At 56.4% G+C, this 18,231-nt stretch overlaps 1 protein-coding gene across 5 annotated transcripts in view; it reads left to right on the top strand.

Moving 5' to 3' along the window:
- The window catches only part of ILDR2 (immunoglobulin like domain containing receptor 2), a 55,707-nt gene extending 48,969 nt beyond the window's left edge, over positions 1-6,738 (top strand). For all 5 annotated transcript variants that reach the window (XM_036442423.2, XM_036442422.2, XM_036442421.2 and 2 more), the window contains 3 exons: positions 1,627-1,843; positions 2,816-3,410; positions 4,054-6,738. In XM_036442423.2, coding sequence (XP_036298316.1) covers positions 1,627-1,843; positions 2,816-3,410; positions 4,054-4,089 — 848 coding nt within the window. In that variant the 3' untranslated portion in view covers positions 4,090-6,738. The remainder of the gene's footprint in view (positions 1-1,626; positions 1,844-2,815; positions 3,411-4,053) is intronic.
- Positions 6,739-18,231: the final 11,493 nt, after the last annotated feature.

Here is an 18,231-nt window from a genome sequence, read left to right as displayed (position 1 = left end):
GTTTCTCGGTAGTCACATGTGACCGCGGACAGACCTCACCCTCGGTGCATTGTAAGGTTCTCTCCTGTGTGCTCCCTGGGAGATTGTCCATCACTAAGCTCCTGAGAAAGGAAAGTTCTAGATTTTATTCCTCAAAAGGCTCTGAGTTATTGTCATTCAAATATAAACTAGTCCATGTTCCTTCGGAGGAAGACAGGTTTAAAATGAGATTATAATTCAAAACCACTGACCACCAAACCACCTGATGCCCAGCTGCCCGGAGCTGCAGGTCAGCTGGGTCCTGGGGACGAAGAGGTGGCAGGTGCCGCTGAGGGAAGGACCACCCTCCCTGCCTGGGGCAGCAGCGGTTCGCAGGGACCCAGGGAGAAGACACAGAGGGAACGAGGCCCACATGTGTGCCTCCCACATCCCATTTCGGCTTACCTCACTCAGCAGCCAGACACTCCATGTTGTAAATGTTGACTTTGATAATATTTTGAAGTTCTAACCAAAGGATTTTAGAAAACAAATGGCTCGAATTACAGTACAAATAGATTAAGTAGATTCATTTTCTTAAGGAAAATGGCATTCGATCCATTTCAAAGTTCCATAAGTAAATAGGCGTGTATTTTTCTTTCCGGATTGCAATGCTGGTCTTTTTCATGAGTGCTGTTGCAAATAGCTCCCGAGGCTGCCTTAGGAAATGAGAACTAGGCCCACATTTGAACTTGCCCCTTGGGATGCGTTGAGTCTGGAATCCCAGTGCAGGGATCAGCAAGCTACAGGTCCCAGGGCACCATGTCCCGCCTCCTGTCTTGGTGAGTAAATTTTATTGGAGCACAGCCATGCCAATTCAGCCCCCTCCCCCTTCTCACAGCGTGGGGCTGGGGCTAGACCACACGTGGAGGCTCAGAGCCTGGTGCAGCAGCCCCTGGCCTGCCTGCCCCTCCAAACAGCTATCCTGGCCACCAGGCCACATACACCTAGGATACTCTTTCAGGCGGGGAAGGGTCAACGTTGGCCCTGGAAATAGCCATCTGGCGAGGGTATTCCAGGTTCCCTGATGAGCTCCCAGTGGGAGGTGGGCAGACACGAGGTATGCATGCCCCTTGGCCCCGTGGACGCCCTGCTCTGGGATGGGCACGGCTGCAGGAGGTTGGCACGGGTGCTCCCGCTGCTGGGGCGGTACTCGCCCTGAAGGCCCCGCCTCGGGACTCGGCCAGCAGGAGGGAAGACACTGTGATCTGGGGTTTCTCTCGCCGGTACCCCTTTGGGCTCAACATGCCTGGGGTCGCCACAGCTCAGCACAGAATCTCACAAGAAGACGACACTCATTTGCACAAGATGACGATGTCCTGGGAGGAGACCACTGCGGGCCCACGTGCTGGGAGCCTGCCTTAGGGGGAGCAATGATGACTGTTCTCCCAGTCCAGGGACAGAAGCCTCCCACTCTGGGCAAGTGAGCTTCGAGCTGGACCCCGCGCCCACCTAGCTAAGGACACAAACAGGCTCGTTCAGGTCTTCGCCGCCCTGGACGGACGAGGCTGAGTGCCGGGTGGGGTTCCCGAGGCCCGTGGTCTCGCCCTGGCTGGCGGTCCCGCCTGGCCCGCACGTAGAACGCTGTTCTGCCTCGTTTCGTCCCTGCAGATAACAACACCATCTCGGAACTCAGCTCCCTGCACGAGGAGGACGGCAGTTTCCGCCAGTCCTACCACCAGATGCGGAGCAAGCAGCTCCCCGTGTCCCGGGACCTGGAGAGCAATGCCGACTACTGGCCGGGCGTCATGGGAGGCAGCAGCGGGGCGAGCCGGGGGCCCTCGGCCGTGGAGTACAACCGGGAGGACCGGGACAGCTTCAGGCTCAGGTGAAGGGCTGGCGGGGCGGCTCAGGGCTGGGCGTGAGGGCAGGAGCAGGAGGCAGGTGGATCCGAGGCTGTTCGTACCCGGTCACACCTCTGCCTGCCATTCCAGGTTTCCTGCCACATTCTCTCTATAGGAACACCCCTCCCCACACTCACTAAGGAACACGACACGTGCAGTCACCTTCCAGCGCTGTGACATGGGCCCTCCCGTCCTCTTAGTGAGACCTTTTAGCCTTCCCCTGCCTTCTCAGCTGTTTATCCCCTGCCCTCACATACCCCACCCACCAGCTCACCCTTTCTGCTCACTTGTTATGTGGAAGGTAAAATGCCAAGCACAAAATATTGTTACATCTGATTGTCATAGCTCTACAGGCAGGCCCCCATTTTAACTTGCAGACACTGAACCCAACAGGGAGGCTGAGGGCTCACCCCGGGTCACACAGCCAGTGAACGCAGGAGGCGGAGGTGTGGGGCCACTGCCCTCGGGGGCGCCTTCCTCACTCACCTACCTCTTCCTTGAAGGGCAGCCCTTTCTCCTCCATCAATGTGGGCCCCTCGGACCTGCTCCCAGAGGAGGCCTGTCAGTCAGTTGGAGGGAGGACAAGGCCTGTTTATCACCAAGTATCACGGGGCTCCTTGGGCCGCAGCTGTGTGAACTGCCAGCCGCACTGGTACCCAGGGAGCTGAGGGGTGAACAGGGGCACAGGCTGCCCCCAGGTCACGTGACAATGCTCGGGAGGCCCCGCCCTCTGGGTCACGAAGTCCCACCCACTGGGCCCCTGTGTGATGCTCCAGGCGCCATTGTGATGCTCCAGGCGCCATTGTGATGCTCCGTCCTGACCCTGGGGACCTGACCCTGGGGGACTCGCTGCCTCCCTTTCCCTGCGGGGAACCGGCCAGAGAGGTGCGGCGGCGCCCACCAGGGCCCCAGGCCCCGGGCAAACACGTGCCCCTGACCCGGTGCCCTCCCCGCAGCCAGCAGCGCTCCAAGTCCGAGATGCTGTCGCGCAAGAGCTTCGCCACGGGGGTGCCGGCCGTGTCCATGGACGAGCTGGCCGCCTTCGCCGACTCGTACGCGCGGGCCCGGCGGGCGGCGGAGGACGGCCTGGACGCCAGGCCGGGCGGCCGCTTCGAGCGCGCGGAGCCGCGGGCGCGCGGGGGCCTCTTCGGGGACGGCCCGCCCGAGGGCTACCCGCCCGAGGGCTACTCCCCGGAGCCGTACTTCGGGCCACGGAGCCGCAGCCGCGAGCCCCCCGCCGAGGCCGAGCGCGCCTGGACCCCCGAGGCCGCGCCGCTGCCCCGGCTGGTGAGCCTGCCGGCCTGCGAGCGCCCGGGCCGCGGCGGCAGCCTGGACACCCCCGCCCGGCGCGGCCCCTGCTACGCCTGGTCCCCGCCCGCCTCCTACCGGGCCCGCGCCCCGCGGGGCAGCGACGAGGGCGACTCGGCCGAGGACACGCTGCCGCCCTACAGCGAGCTGGAGCTGAGCCGCACGCCGTCCCGCCGCGGCCGCGACCCGGCCGCCCACGGCTCCTCGGAGAAGCGGCAGAAGAAGGAGCCCACCAAGAAGCCGGTGAGGCCTGCCCCGGCTGGGGTGGCCGGGGCGGGGGCAGAGGAGAGGGGCTGGTGGAGGCGGGGCCCGCTGCAGAGAGCTTGGGTGCTGGCTACCCCCCCACCACCACTTCCCTCTCCCTGCGACAGGTGGGTGAGGAGGCAGGGGCCTGGGGCGCTGGCTAGGCATGCGCAGGGGTGCGGAAGGAGAGGTTGGCCCACTAGTGACCATCTCTAACAAGCAGCATCATGGTTTCTAGGGTAAGGTGACCAGATCGTCCCGCTTTTGGCGGGACAATCCGCATTTCTAACAATTTTTTCCCGTGTCCCGCGGCATTTTAAAAAAGCCCCGATTTTTGGTAAGAATCTTTCCAATCTTTCCAAAAATCGGGACTTTTTAAAAACTCCGCGGGACATGGCAAAAATTGTTAGGAATCGGGACTGTCCCGCCAAAAGCGGGACGATCTGGTCCTTATGTGGGCTGGGAGGCCTGCATGCAGAACTTCCTGCACACGCGTGTGTGCACACCTGTCCTGTGAGTGCACTCCTGGGGGGTGGGTACCAGGCTCAGGCCAGGCCATGGACTGTGCCCACAGCACCACCTGTGGTGCTGGTTCTCTAAATAGTGTGTGGTCTCATGCTGGGCTCTTTCTGCTCTTCTCCAGAACGACTTTCCAACCAGGATGTCCCTTGTGGTCTGATGTGTGTTCGAGACAGCTCTCTGGGTGACGAGAATCAGACGTGGACAATGAGGACAAGGCATAAATCCAGGAGCCAGCTGGCCCGGGACTCCTCCGGCCTCACCTTGGAAGGTTTGCTGATCTTTGCCTTGGCCAGGGACGGGGGAAGGCTGAGCGAGGCTGGTTCCAAACCTCGGAACCATCTATCTGGTTTGAGAAATCCGCCATGGAAGCGACTGCACGCGAGAACCTTCCACACGCGCGTTTCTCGCCCGCCAGGCTCCTTAGCCGCACCAGGATTCTCTCCACGTCTGACGGGAGTGAGCTGGGGACGGCTAGTCTCCAGGAATGCCTCCAGCACGCATTTCCGGGCCTCCTGGCTGTGCCGAGAGGCGGCAGCGCCTGTGACTGCTATCACAAGGCCTCTGACCACGGGAGAGCTTCAGGCTGAGCTCACCCGTTACTCCCCTCTCCTCCGTCTCTGCTCCACGACTGCGGTTACACTGAGGACAGAAGCTGCCAGTGGGCTGGTGACCGTGACCTGCTGGACAGTCACAGAAATGACTTCCACTTGCTGTTCCGAAGGACAGTTCTTGAGTGGCTGGCACAACACGGAAGAGAGTACATACCTGTTTGAAAAGCTGTCTACGTGGATTCCTTTTCCGTTTCTCTCTGCTGCACACGCCTGAGTCATGGGCACGGGCTGGGGCCACACGGAGCCCCGTCTCCCTCCCCATGCGACCGGCTCTTCGGTAAATGCTCCACATCTGCACGAGAAGCGGGAGCGAAAGGAGAGGACGCAGTAATGGAGGGAGAAGAATACCTGTTCTCGTATTTGGAACATGGGCCATTTCCCCCACGGACTCCCGTGACTTCCCTGGGTTTGTACTGCGTCTGCCTCCGTAGTTTCTGCCGCAGCAGCTCTGCTGCTCCAGGTCCCGGACACGTGCCCACCGTGGCCTCTCTGTGGCTGCTGCAGACGCTTTGGAGACAAGGGGTGCTGCTCCCAGGGGAGCACTTCCTGTTCCCACCGTTGCCTAAATGATAGAAAGCTAGATCCCTCTGGATTTTGTCATTTGTGTAAATTGCAAAAACATGGCCACACTTCTCAATGAGAAATGCAGTCTGTCCTCCTGCCCTCCACCCTCGAATCTGGCATGGCCAAATGATTTGATTGGGCTGGTGGCCCAGTAACAAGTGTGGCACAAGCCGAGACGGAAAATCCGTGGGCATGGGACTGCCCTCTCTTGCTGCTCTTGCGCACCTGGCCGTTACCACCAGGGGAGTGAGCCCGGCTGTCCCGCTGCATGATGGGAGACAGGGCCGGTCCCCCCTCCCCCAGCCTGTCAACTCGCAGCTGATTGCAGACATGAGGGAGCCCAGCTGAGACCAACAGAAGAACCGCCAGGAGCGAGCCCACATTGCTGACTCCTACACAAGGCAGGAGACGTTGCTCTCTCTATATGTTCATCTTCTTCCCTGTCCGGCCCCGAATCTCCGACTCCACCCAACCCCTCACTGCACAGCCTGCACTCTCGTGGACAGACTTCAGCCAAAGCCTTTCTCCCCAGGCTGTGTGGGGAGACTCGTGGCTGACTCCAATCCCTGGAGGTGCTTGCCTGTGGCTTCCTTCCTCAGCATCGCCTTGGGCTTCTCTAGGGCCACCTGACAAGCGAGGCTCCTTCTCGGAGGACCATTCCATTTACATCACGTATGGCCAGCATAGTCCTACGTGCACAATGAACGAAGAAGTGGCTGGGTGAGGGCCAGTGGCTGGGTTGATGTCATTGCTGGAGAACTGGGCTGCCAAGGACTCCACAGTGGCTCTGGCCTGTCCGGAGGACTCAGGCAGACAGTTCAGCCCAGTGCTGGCACTTCCAAGGGCTGGAAGACATGAGCCATAACCCTGGTGCTGAGTCTTCGATGTGCTGCTGCCCCTGGCCTCCAAAAGCCTGGTCTAGTCTGTCCCTTTGGGCCTGGTCCAGATGGGAAAGACCGTGAAAACATCCTTTCTCAGTCACCAGCTTCGGCGTTCACTTGCTCAGGCAATCTTGGAGAACATCGACAGCTGCAGGCGCTCTCACTTCTTCATCCGCACCCTGCATCAGGCTTTTCACCACCAAAGAGCCTCCCACGCCCGCCGCAGAGCCCCCACTGCTCCGAGACGGGCCCTCTGGCTTGGGTGACTGGAGGGGGCAGTGGGAAAGGACTAAAATTGGAAACCTGCCATTCCAAGGACAACACACGTGCAGACAGTGACAGACAGGAAGTAGCCTGGGGCTGGGCCAGCTTGTCGTCTGAGAGTGACCGAGACGACAGGGCCTGCAGTGGAGAGAGAAGACGGTCGCTTCTGGGTACGTGGGCAGGAGGTGAGGCTGACGGACAAGGGAAGGCAGAGGTGCCCTCAGCGCCCAGGCTTCCCTGGACCCAGTGCTCCTGCTCTCCTGAGTCCGTGTCCTCGGAGGAAGGGCTTGCCCAGCCGCCTTCCCGGGTTTCCTGGGGCACAGAGCCAGTCCGGCGTGAGGCTGGCCCCTGGCCCCTGGGACCTGGGGGACAGGACATGCCCAAGAAAGCACCGGGAGGTTCACGCATCACGTGAAATGCAGCGATGGATAAGTGACAGCAGACCCAGAGACTGAAGTGTGTGTTATTTAAATGGGTATATTTTGATATTTTAGTATTGTGTGTGTGTGTGTGTGTGTGTGTCCATCCATCTTAGTTCATGATATTCTGTGCTCGGAAGAGCCGATGCTAATAAAGAAAGGTGACTGGGAGAGGGAGGGGCCGCGGAGGGCCAGGGGTGAGTGTGAGCTGCTGTGCTTGCCTGTGAGTCACAGTGAGTCGGGGCCGTGTGGAGGGCACGTGGATGCAGATGGCAGAGCGTCCCTGGTAGGTGAACGGCGTCTCCGGGCTGTGCATAGACATGTTAGGAAGCCGAGGACATCTGTCACGGAGCTGACAGTGCGTGCCAGCTGTCCCGCCACGCGTGCTCACAGGAGCGCTGTCCTGGCTGCCCCGGGCTCCGTTCCCAGCTCCAGGGCTGCCGGCCACCCTTCCCACACAGACCGTCTTACGGAGAAGACGGGCCTCCCTCCGAGCCTCACTCCGCCCTGGCGCGGGTGGGAGGGGCTGCCACCCCCCAGGCACTCCGTGCTCACAGCGCCTCGCCACGCCTGGCGGTGCTCCACGCGTCTCAGAGACACACGGCTCCTGGACTGGACTCGGCAGCCTCTGCCGGAGGCTGCAGCGTGGCGGTAGCCGTGGAGGGAACTCCATCGCCCGTTGGTGAAGGCACACACGGAGTGTGGTCTCCGGACTCCAAGCCTTAGGTCTTTTCTGCTGGATCCGTGATTCCCCAGGTTGCCTGGCCACACAGATGACCTGACTGCCGCATGTGGGGCGGGAGAGAAGAATCAAATCTACATCCAGCCCCAGCCCAGGTCCCAGTGCGGCCTGACCCCGCAGGAGTCTGAGAGCGACTTGGGTGTCGGGAGCCAACCCACATGGGATCCAGGTGCCTCAGGGGCCTAGCTTTTCCTGCCAGGACCCGCCTCCGACCTCCCGGGAAGCTGATCTGACCCCTGAAGCTCGGAGTTGGGGGCTCTGGACATCCGAGTGGGCGAGGACACTCGTGAGCTGCCAGCAGCCGCCTGGGCCCCGCTGCCGGGCGGGGAGAGGGTGGCTCTTTCTGCCCGAGTTCAGGTGCTGCTGTCACAGGCCACTCCCACGTGCCCTTTCATTGTGTCTGAGAGGCAGGCGGGGGCTGGGGAGGGGGAAGAGTCCTAGAGTCCCATCAAACAGTGAAAGAGGTTGAAAAGGATCTTTTAAAAACCCAGCCAGGCCCACGGACTGTCTGTCTAAGGTTCTTTCCGGGTCCTGGATTCCCGAGGGTCTGGCTGGCCCTCCAGCACGGTGCAGGAGCCCTGCACTGGCCCACGGGTGGGAGCTGTGAGCACAGACGCTGCCCATCCTGCAGGGCCCTGCCCGCGCCTGCTGATGGCCGGGGACTCGGCCTCGCCCAGCGCTGGGGGCGCCTGGACACCTGCGTTACAGATCGCAGATTCCTCCTGAAGAGCCATGTCTGAGCCAGAGTACAAAGTCATGGAGACTCGGGAACCCAGGCCTTGGGGTGACCTCTTAGGACCTAACTGCCTGCCACTTCCCTGTGTTCGGGATGTTGAGTGGAACGAAGCGGGCAGATGCCGAGGGCAGCAGAGGCGTTACTCTGCGTTGTGTTTGCTGCCAGCGGGGCCGGGCCTGCTCCCAGGAAGGCTGAGAGAGGAGCCCCTCCCGGGCTTCCAGGGAGCACCCTGTGTGGGCAAGGGGCACAGGCTGCCCCAGGGCCTCCTGCGGAGGACGGAATGGGGCAGGGAGGCGGGGAAGGTGCTGCCGTGTCACCTGCCCGTTTGTCTTTGTGCCTCGTCTGTGGCATCAAAACTGAACTGTGTGTGTCTGTTGCCCGGGACTACTTCTTTTCAGTGTCAGATATACAGAGCGAATTGCATTGTGATGTTTTAAACGGAAATAAAGCGTTTTTCACCTCCATGTGTGGTCAAGTCTCATGATGAACACAGCTACCGCTGATCATGACCTGACGGAGACCCCGCAGGAAAAACTCACGCTCTGCGCTGCCGAGGCTGCTTCCAGCCCCTCCCTGGCAGCGGAGTACGTGGCTGCTGTGGCCTCAGGAAGCACCGCGTGGGTCACAGGTCTGTATGAGCATCGCCACGGCTCTGTGCACACCGCCGCCTCGGAGGGGCAGCTGGGAGGCTGCACAGTGGGTGGCGCCCGGCTCCTGGCCAGAAGGGGCACCTGCGAGAAATGGCACTTGGGAAGTGAGGAAGGAAGCAGTTCACGGCAGGGCGTGTTCCGAAGGGATCTGAAAAACCCCATAGCATGCTAGTGAAGAGGAGGCGTCTGGACAGATGTGAGCAATCGAAGGGATACGTCCCCAGGGAACGCGGACCCTCCTCCCGCCAGGCTCTGGCGTGGCAGATCCAGGGTCCTGGGTGAACGGGAGACCTGTCCTTGGGTGAAGCATCTGGGCTCAGTCCTTTCTATGAAGCAGTTAGCTTTATGATGTTCACCCGCAGAGCTGCCTAAAGATAGACTCAATTGGTGCTGCACTCCGATGCCCTCCTCCGGACTTCTTGCTGTTTGGTCCGTTGTTTTAATCCCATCTTGCTCTTTCGCTTTATAAAATGGTGCTTTGGTTTAGAAAGTGTTTTAGAATCACCCGCGTGGTGTTCTACAAGCCATTTCTTTCTGCTTTTCGTATCTTCTTTTGAGGTCTTCCCCTTCTTTCTGAAGGAAGTGGTCTTCAGTGATGGTCTATGCCATAGACTCTGTGGGTACCATACTCGACTAGTTCTTGTTTATTAAAACAAAAACAAAAACAAAAAACACAAGTTTTTATGCTATTCTTGTTCTTGAAAGATAATTCCACTGAATGTACAACTTTAGATTAATAGTTACCTTCTGTCCACACTCTCAAGACATCACTCCACTCTCTCTGACTTTTGTGGTTGGTGGTTTTGAGAAGTCAATTACCAATCGAATTATCCTTGCTTTGTAAGCAATCTATCTTGTCTATCTGGCTGTTTTTAAGATTTTCTTTTTGTCTCCAGTGTTCTTTGGTTTAAATAACATGTGGCCAGGTGTGAATTTTAAAAAAATTTATTCAGATTGGGATTTGTTGTGCTTCCTAAATCTGTGGATTGTATTTTCCATCAGTTATTGAAAACTCTCAGGATCCCAGCTACTAACATACCAAATATTTCTTCTCTTTAAACTCTTGAGAATTGCAGTTAAATGTACTCAGACCTTTTCATTCTGTGCTACATGTTGCTTAATCTACCTTTTGCATTTCCATCTCTTTGTCTATCTGTACTGTATTCTTCAGGTTCATCTTCCAGTTCCCTACTTCTCTCTTCAGTTGGCTCTAATCTCCTTCCAGTTTTATTTTTAATCAGTATATTTTTCATTTTTAAACGTTCATTTTAGATCTTTTTTAAACCTGCATGGTCATTGTTGAGAGCATCTTGCTCTTTACTCCTGTATAAAATACTTATTTCTTTGAATATATTAAATGCACAAATTTTATATTTTACTTACTAGGGGCCCAATCCATGAAATTTATGCAAGAGAAGGCCTTCTTCCCACCCCCCCCCTCGCACTCCACTCCCCCCCAACCCCCCCCCACCCCCCCCCCCCCCCCCCCGCCGGCTCTGGCACTTGGGCCCGGCCTTCCCTCTGGCCACCGGCAGGCTGGTACCTGTCCTCACAGCCCCGGCTTTGTCCGGAAGGTCGTCTGGTCTAATTAGCATATTACACTTTTACTAGTAGTAGTATACTCGGTGGTGCTAAAATCAGCAGTGTTTGTGAGTCTAAATTTGAAATTCATTACTTCTGCTGTCACTCATGCTTTCTTGTTTCCTTATGTGTTTCATATCTTTTTGTTTGTTTTTTTCCATTGCTTTATAGAGAGAGTGGAAGGGAAGACTGAAGGGGGAGGGTGGAGAGAGAGAAACATCAACATGAGACATTGATTGGTTGCCTCCTGCATGTGCCCTGACTGGGGCTGGGGATCGAATCTGCAACTAAGTTACATGCCTTTGACTGGAAATTGAACTACCGTGTTTCCCCGAAAATAAGACATCCTCCGAAAATAAGACCTAGCACAACTTTGGGAGAAAAAATTAATATAAGACACTGTCTTATTTTTGGAAAAATAGGGTAGAAGCCCTTCGGTGCACAGGCCATGTTCTAACCACTGAGCAATGCTGCCAGAGCTGTTTTATAGGTTTGATTGTGAGCTCGTGTTTGGTAGAATGCTGTTTTACATTGGTGCCAGCCAGGAAAGATGTTCTTGCTCTGGAGCTGTCCTTCTCTCCATGGTAATGCCACAAGCTGTAGCTACCCTCAGGGGCCGAGAGGAATGAGTGACTGAGCGGAGATGGAGTGGGAAAGCGAAGGGGGGGAAATCTAGAAGGTACACGCATTTCTCTCCGATGCAAGCCTCTAGAGCAGGGGTGGGGATGTCTGGCCTGCAGGTCAGGTAAGGCCTGTGAAATCATTGGGTCTGGCCTGCCAAGGAATTTTGGGTGAGTTAATTAAGTGTTGGACAAATAGAGCAGGCCAGTTTTTAAACTGATAATTCTGTATGGCCTGAGAATTACGTTATAAATATGCAAACAGCCCTTGGCAGAAAAAAAGGCTCCCCACCCCTGCCCTTGACTAACATGAGCCTGAGATAGGGGAGAACAAGGAGATTAAACTTCACAAATTGTTCAGTGTTTGATGGTTACAAAAGAATCACCGTTCTAACTACAGAAATAAGACAGTTTGGGAGGTTAGAAGTAAATAAGCCATTCATGATTCAAGAGCAAGCAGAGACATTATGGATCTAGGTATCTTTCAAGAAGCAAAGAAGGGCTCGATCCATAGGATAGATTAGAATTAGGCAACTGAATTAGGGACAAAAACTTATTTTATGTCTACACCGTTCATTTCCATGTAAAAGGCCTATTTTCATATCCGTTTAAGAAGTAAAGAAATAGGTCGATTTCAGGTTCTGAAAAATCTTGGCAGAGACATCCTGATAATACGCATCAGGCCACTGAGGTGAATGGTATTTTCTGCTGAGCTGTTTAAGCATTTCCTGAATGCTTAGCAGGTGGCCTGCGATGACCGCCTGACAGGCAGGGGCTGCAGGGTCCCTAGGCAGCCAGGCTCAGAGAAGGGGCGTGCGTTAGCCTGCTGCGCCACCTACTGGCACCCCTCGAAGGCCGCGCCTCTGGGGCGGACTTGCCAGGACTCAGGATTTGCGTTGAATTAAAAAGTCTTGCATGCATTCACTTCTGACAATTAAATAAGTGCACGGGGCGTTCTTTATTTAGAAGGCGGGGTTCCTCTGTTCGGAAGCTTTAGACCTCGCCACGGATCTCTTCAAGGCAGATTCCTGTGGAGATCACGTGTTTCTTGCTTGGGACCAAGTGGGAACGGGTCACACGGCTCCTTCCTTGACTTAAATCTATTTTAAAATGTGCTTTTGACGTCATTAGGTACAAGCACTTGGTGAAGGCAGTCCAGACTCTGCTGCCACAGAATCATCAGGGGGCGAGTTTCTCGTTAACAAGTAAAACTTAGGTCATTGAACGGTGCAGCCCAAGGCCTCAGTAGCCAGTCCCCGGCTTCTTGTGAAAAGATGAATCCAGGCTCCCTCTCTGCTTCTCACTCTCTTTGTCTCTAAAATACAAGCAGAGAGGAGTCCATCCTCTCTGATATTAAAACACTTTTTAAAAAGCAATTTTTGCTTTTAGGAGATGTTTCCTTACATTTGTTCACATGTCTGTGCAGCAGCAAAGTGCTGTCCCTGGCCCATACTCTCCTTTAGCGCCATTCGTATAAAAGCCCTTTGCTCGACTGAGTGGAATAGACAACACGGCCACCCGCCCTCCCACAGCCTGTCCTGTGGGCGCGCAGTCCAGACGCGGGCCGCCTTCCTGCACGCCGGGGAGACAGCCACCGAAGTCGCCCACGTTCCTTTTTTTTGCGGCGATGTCAGTAAGGAGCTGTCTGATGGGGAATGACAGGCAGGCAGCGCAGACGGGCTTGAGGGAAACAGGAGAGGATGGAGGTGGTTTGTGAGAAGGTCCTGGGCTGCTCACGGATGGGGAGCTGTGGGGACTGACGGGAGACCTGGGTATGGTGGGTCAGATTCTCTGTGCCCATCACTCCCTCCTACTTGTCTCCTTACATTTACACGTTTCCCAGGGAGGTCAGACCTCATCTGCCGGCCGGACCCTAGCCCCCAGCGGTCCAAGAGTCACACTTACCCAGACACACAAAGGGCCTTATTCGGGGGCAATCCTGGGAAGGGTTAGGGGTGACTCACACGGAGGCCTGTGCCCATTTTGAGCTAATGGTTGTGGCCGGAGAGACGGCGAGTCCATTTCTGGCCAGGAGGATGAGCTTCTGTGCTGGAATGGACAGTGGACTGGCAATTTCTCCAAAAGAGAAAGGGGGTGGTTACTGACAGAGGTAGACGCGGGATGCTGGGCAGACAGCAGGCGTCCATTCCTGCATCCCAGAGTTCTTACCCAATAATTACAGGGCCCGGCGCCCCCTCAGGCAGGATCCCAGTCGGGGCACTGGGGCACCGGAGGCTGTTTTCCCGCCATCTGTGGAGAACCCCAGAGCCTCCCGCGTCCCAGGGCATCGCCTGGGTGACACGCCGGTCATTCTGAATTCAGAAATCCAGCGCCCATACCCATCACCACCTTAGTCAGGACTTTGATCTTTTCCTCGGTTCTTCGAACACCCTCCCTTCTCCACCCCCTCCAGGCTTGTCCCGAATAATTCCTCCCACTTCATGGCCACAGTTCTCCATAGTTTCAAGGAAAACACTCAATGTTGGGCAAGGTGCCTTCCCCTTTTGTAAGTTCATAGACCTGGGGACTTCTGGCCTTCCTCTCCACCTATCATTCTTCTTTTAATTAAAAAAAAAAAATAATATATATATATATATATATATATATATATATATGTGTGTGTGTGTGTGTGTGTGTGTGTGTGTGTGTGTGTTTATTGATTTTAGAGAGAGAGGAAGGGAGAAGGATAGAAAGAGAAACTTCAATGAATGAGAAACATCATTGGTTGGCTGCCTCCTCCCTCCCCTCATTAGGGATCGAACCAGAAACCTTTGTATGTGCCCTGACTGGGAATCAAACCAGTGACCTCTTGGTTCATGGGCTGACACTCAACCATTGGGCCATACCGGCCGGGCCGCCTCTTCATTCTTTTCTGTGCAAACAGGACAGGAGAATTAGCTGGACTCACTGGGCCGCACCCCACTGTGGAAGGTGAATGTTCAGGCACCTTACTCATCCCTTCTGGTCCCGTGACCTCTGTCCTTCCTGTTCTCAGGACAGTCAGCATCTTTGTGCTTCCTTCTCTCCCAGGAGGGTGCACGTGGGTGTCGCTGTCCCTGTGTCCCTGGCGTCAGGCCAAAGCTGCATTCCCTCCCGAGGTTCCTGAAAACCCTGCGTTTGGGAGTGATCTGCCCCCTCGCAGCCCTCATTTGACTCTTGATCTCTACAATGTCAGGTATGGGGCGTTGGTCACGGGAAACCAGACGTGTCACCTTAAACCACTATGCTTGCCAAGACGTTCATAGACTCAAAATACTTGTACATGCTCTGGAAAGGGTACATACATATGATTCTTACATCACGTGTATGTGTATACTTATTTACATCATATGGCAGTGGCAAGGAGGGGGAGGATTGATGGAAGTGTTCTAGCTCTCAGAATGGTCACCATGGCAACAGGAACCTGAATCATCTCTATGGTGACACAGTGCTTGAAATTATGCCGAGAGGGACCATGTGTGTTGTCTGGGGAGGATGGTAAAGAGTTATGTTACAGATGTTTCAAAACGACGCTGGTCCTTGCTCAGGGCGGTCACCGCCTCGCGTGTCCCAGACTCGGGAGGGCTGCAGCCAGCAGTTCCAGACAGCACGGGTGCGGACTCGGCCGCTCGCTTTGGCGTCACCGCTTGTGACTGTGCCAGCCGGGAAGAGCCTTGTGCTAACGCGCCGCCACCCAGCGTGACCCGCACCGAGGACACAGCGGCCGGCCCTCCGCCCGGCGGCTGGGCTGTTGCCATGGACACTGGCTGCTTTTAGGGGAACCCTGGCCAGGGCTTAAGCCAGGGCTGTGTCCATCACTCCCTCCTACTCTTATTTGCAGGGCTTCAAATACCGTCATTTCATTCAGCATCGTTTTGCCATGAGATGCAAAGTCAGAACTTAACTCTTGTGTATATCAATTAGCCCAGGGCAGTGGTCGGCAAACCGTGGCTCTCGAACCTCTTGAGTTCTAACGCCACTTCTTCAAAATAGACTCGCCCAGGCCGAGAACCGACTTCTGCACATGGGCCATGAAGTTTCAGTCGCACTGTACGTGCGCGCACGTGGTATTTTTGTGGAAGAGCCACACTCAGGGGGCCAAAGAGCCGCAAGTGGCTGGTGAGCCGTGGATTGCCGACCACTGGCCTATGGCAACCGTGGTTTCTGTAGCCCTCGTTTCGCCCCAGTTCCAGGAACCTGTGGCTAAGGTTCAGTGAGGAGGGCCTGATTTGATTACAGCCAGTGTGTGTGTGTGGAGGAGGAAAGGGGGGGCCTCACCTGCTCCTCAGGACAACGGAGGGGACCCTGGTCGCAATGCCAGTGAATGATGCCTCTCCGCCCCTCCCTCTCCCTCCCACAGAAGCTCTGGCCTCGCTTCAGGGGGCTGGGGCCTGGGGCAGTCCTGGGGAGAGACCACAGAGGCTCCAGTCACTGTGACTCCACGCATTTCAGCCGCAGTTCCGCTCTGTCTGTGGTCACTGCTCACACTGACCTGCTGTGCCCAGCCACCAGGTCAGCCTAACCAAGGCCACTACTCCTCTCTGCCTGCCCCGCGGGCTCTTCCTGAGCCCGCAGGTTCACCTCTGGGCGTGAATTTTCTTAAAGCGCAAGGATAACCAATGGGGCGGTCACCAGATGAGACAGGTCCTCGTGTGGGACACTCTGGGGCCCAAGGCCCAGGCTCAGGCCCTCCCTGTGACAGAGGCCAGTTCACCTCCCTCCCGGGATGCCCTCAACACACCTGTGTTCCTTTTTACAAAGCAAACCCGTGACATCGATTTCTGCTCTGAGTCGCCAGACTCCTTGGAACTTGCCCCCTAATCCCATCAGGCCACCAGGGGAGCCCCAGAGGCCCCGGCACCGGGCAGCACCTGCCGGGTTCGGGAAACACCAAGGAATGGCTGCACCCTGGGGTCGCTGGCAGGGCTCTGAGAAACACGGAGGCCTGGGCTTCGCTCCCCAGACATTCTGACTTATCCTGGAGATTGGCCTGGGCACGGCGTTCCAGCTTCCCCAGGCGACCTAACGGCCGCGCTGAGACACTGCTCTTGTCAGGGTTACAATGGGACACACTAAACAGGAAGTGGCCGAAACCGGTTTGGCTCAGTGGATAGAGTGTCGGCCTGCGGACTGAAGGGTCCCAGGTTTGATTCCAGTCAAGGGCATGTGCCTTGGTTGTGGGCACATTCCCAGTGGGGGGATGTGCAAGGGGCAGCTGATCGATGATTTTCTCTCATCGATGTTTCTAGCTCTCTATCCCTCTCTCTTCCGCTCTGTAAAAAATAAAAATATATTTAAAAAAAATTTGAACAGAAAGTGTTCTCCGGTACAGCAGCAAAGCTCAGTCATCTCGGGCCACATCAGGCTCCGGAAATGGAGAGGAGACATCCCTCGTGTCTTGCACAGGCCCCGGGCTCCCGGCCACCTGCCCGGGGGAGCTCTGACCTCGCTGGGGGGACTCCAGGAGGTGCCATCATTGGCTGGGCCTGACGTGAAGGCCACCTCACAGTGGGCCTCCTGCCCTCTTGGGGTTGGCAAGCTCTGCCTTCCCCACACATGGCTCCAAGGCCCCTTTGGTTCCGAGCTCCCAGGCTGTTCCCCCAACTGGTGATTCACCGCTTTCCTCCTGCAGGTGACACCTGGAGCGTGGCGATGACTTTGAGCCCCCGCAGCCGGGCCCTCAGGGTGGCCTCATGTCCCCTGTGTGACGTCCTCCAACTTCCCCAGAGGCCTGAGAGCTCTCACCATGGGACCGCCTAGCAGTGTGCATCCTAAGGCCAGGATTCTGCGGCCCCTTCTAAGCCACAGGAGGGATGCGCACCGGTCAACCCCACACTCCAGACCCTGGGGTCCTAAACGCAGGACGAGGGCGCATCGCCCCCTGGTGGCGCCCGCGCAAACAGCAGGGGAGAGGCGGGACCTGTGCATCCTCGCTTTGCTCCGCAGAGACAGCTGCCCGGTGCTGGGCGCCTGCCCCGCAGCGATCTCGCCCCCAAGGCCGTCTGCCCGCCCTTCCCGGCATTTCCAGCCCAGGGACCCTGGTCTCCCCGGAGGGAGCCGCCCGGGAGTGGGGCGAGGAGCCCAGGTCGCACGTGGGTCGCCGCCGTGAGATTCCCCCACGCAGCGCGGGGCCGGGCTCCGGACTCCTACCCCGGGTCCCGCCTCCCCGGGAGGGTCCGCGGTCTCCGCAGACATGACTCGGGGCCGCCCTGGAGCGCCGGCGGCCACAGCTTCTGCCCGGAGACAGCTAGGCTGCCCGAAAGAGGGCCAGGCACCCACCCTGGTGTGCAATCCAAGAACTTACTACCGTAGTAAACTGCCTCTCAAAACAAAAAACAAAAAAATAATAAAATATTAATAATAAACTGCCTCTCTAGAAAGCAGTGGCAGGAAGGCGGGAGGACACCAAATTACAGACAGAACCTGCACCCAGTTTTCCTTCACCAAGTGACCGTTTGGGGTTTTCTTTTGAATTAAATCGCTGCAGCTTAGGCCCACAGTGGGGGGCATTTAAGAAATGATGTGTGCTGAGTCCACAGACTGCAGAAAAGCGGGGTGCTGCTAATTCAGGGGGACCATCCCCCCAGAGCCCATCCTGACCAGCCAAACCAGCGGCAGCGCTGAGCTTGAAAACTTCCAGGAAACGGAAACGTACACAGAAAAACACACCAATGACAAAACAACAAGAAAAATGAGACACCAAGTGACCAAGGAATTGAATTAGGGATTTTAAAAGCCGTCCTCTCCAGCAGAGCCTGCCACTAGGGGTTCCTGCAGAGTCTGTCGAACTCCAAGGGACGAAGAAGCCCTCTCCCCCTTTTCCCCGTCGTTTCAGGGGCCACGAAAAGGCGGAGGCTCCCCAACTCCTTTCACGATGCAACGTTTCTACCCGGACCAGGGCGAACTCAAAGGCTTTGCATTAATATTATTAATGACCACAGATGCAAAAACCCTACACATGATACTATCAAATCAAATACAGCAGTGTACTTTTTTTTTTATGTTTTATTGATTTTTTACAGAGAGGAAGGGAGAGGGATAGAGAGCTAGAAACATGGGTCAGCTGCCTCCTGCACACACACACCCCCCCCCCCCCACTGGGGATGTACCTGTAACCAAGGCACATGCCTTTGACTGGGATTGAATCTGGGACCCTTCAGTCCACAGGTCGACGCTCTATCCACTGAGCCAAACCAGTCAGGGCAAGACACTTTATAAAAAAATTTAAAAAATGAGGCACGAAGCAAACCAA

Source organism: Pipistrellus kuhlii, unplaced genomic scaffold, assembly GCF_014108245.1.
Source record: "Pipistrellus kuhlii isolate mPipKuh1 unplaced genomic scaffold, mPipKuh1.p scaffold_m20_p_18, whole genome shotgun sequence".
In the NCBI taxonomy this organism is placed as follows: domain Eukaryota; kingdom Metazoa; phylum Chordata; class Mammalia; order Chiroptera; family Vespertilionidae; genus Pipistrellus; species Pipistrellus kuhlii.
Note: the sequence above shows the minus strand (reverse complement) of the source record. Positions and strands in the feature narration are given on the sequence as shown.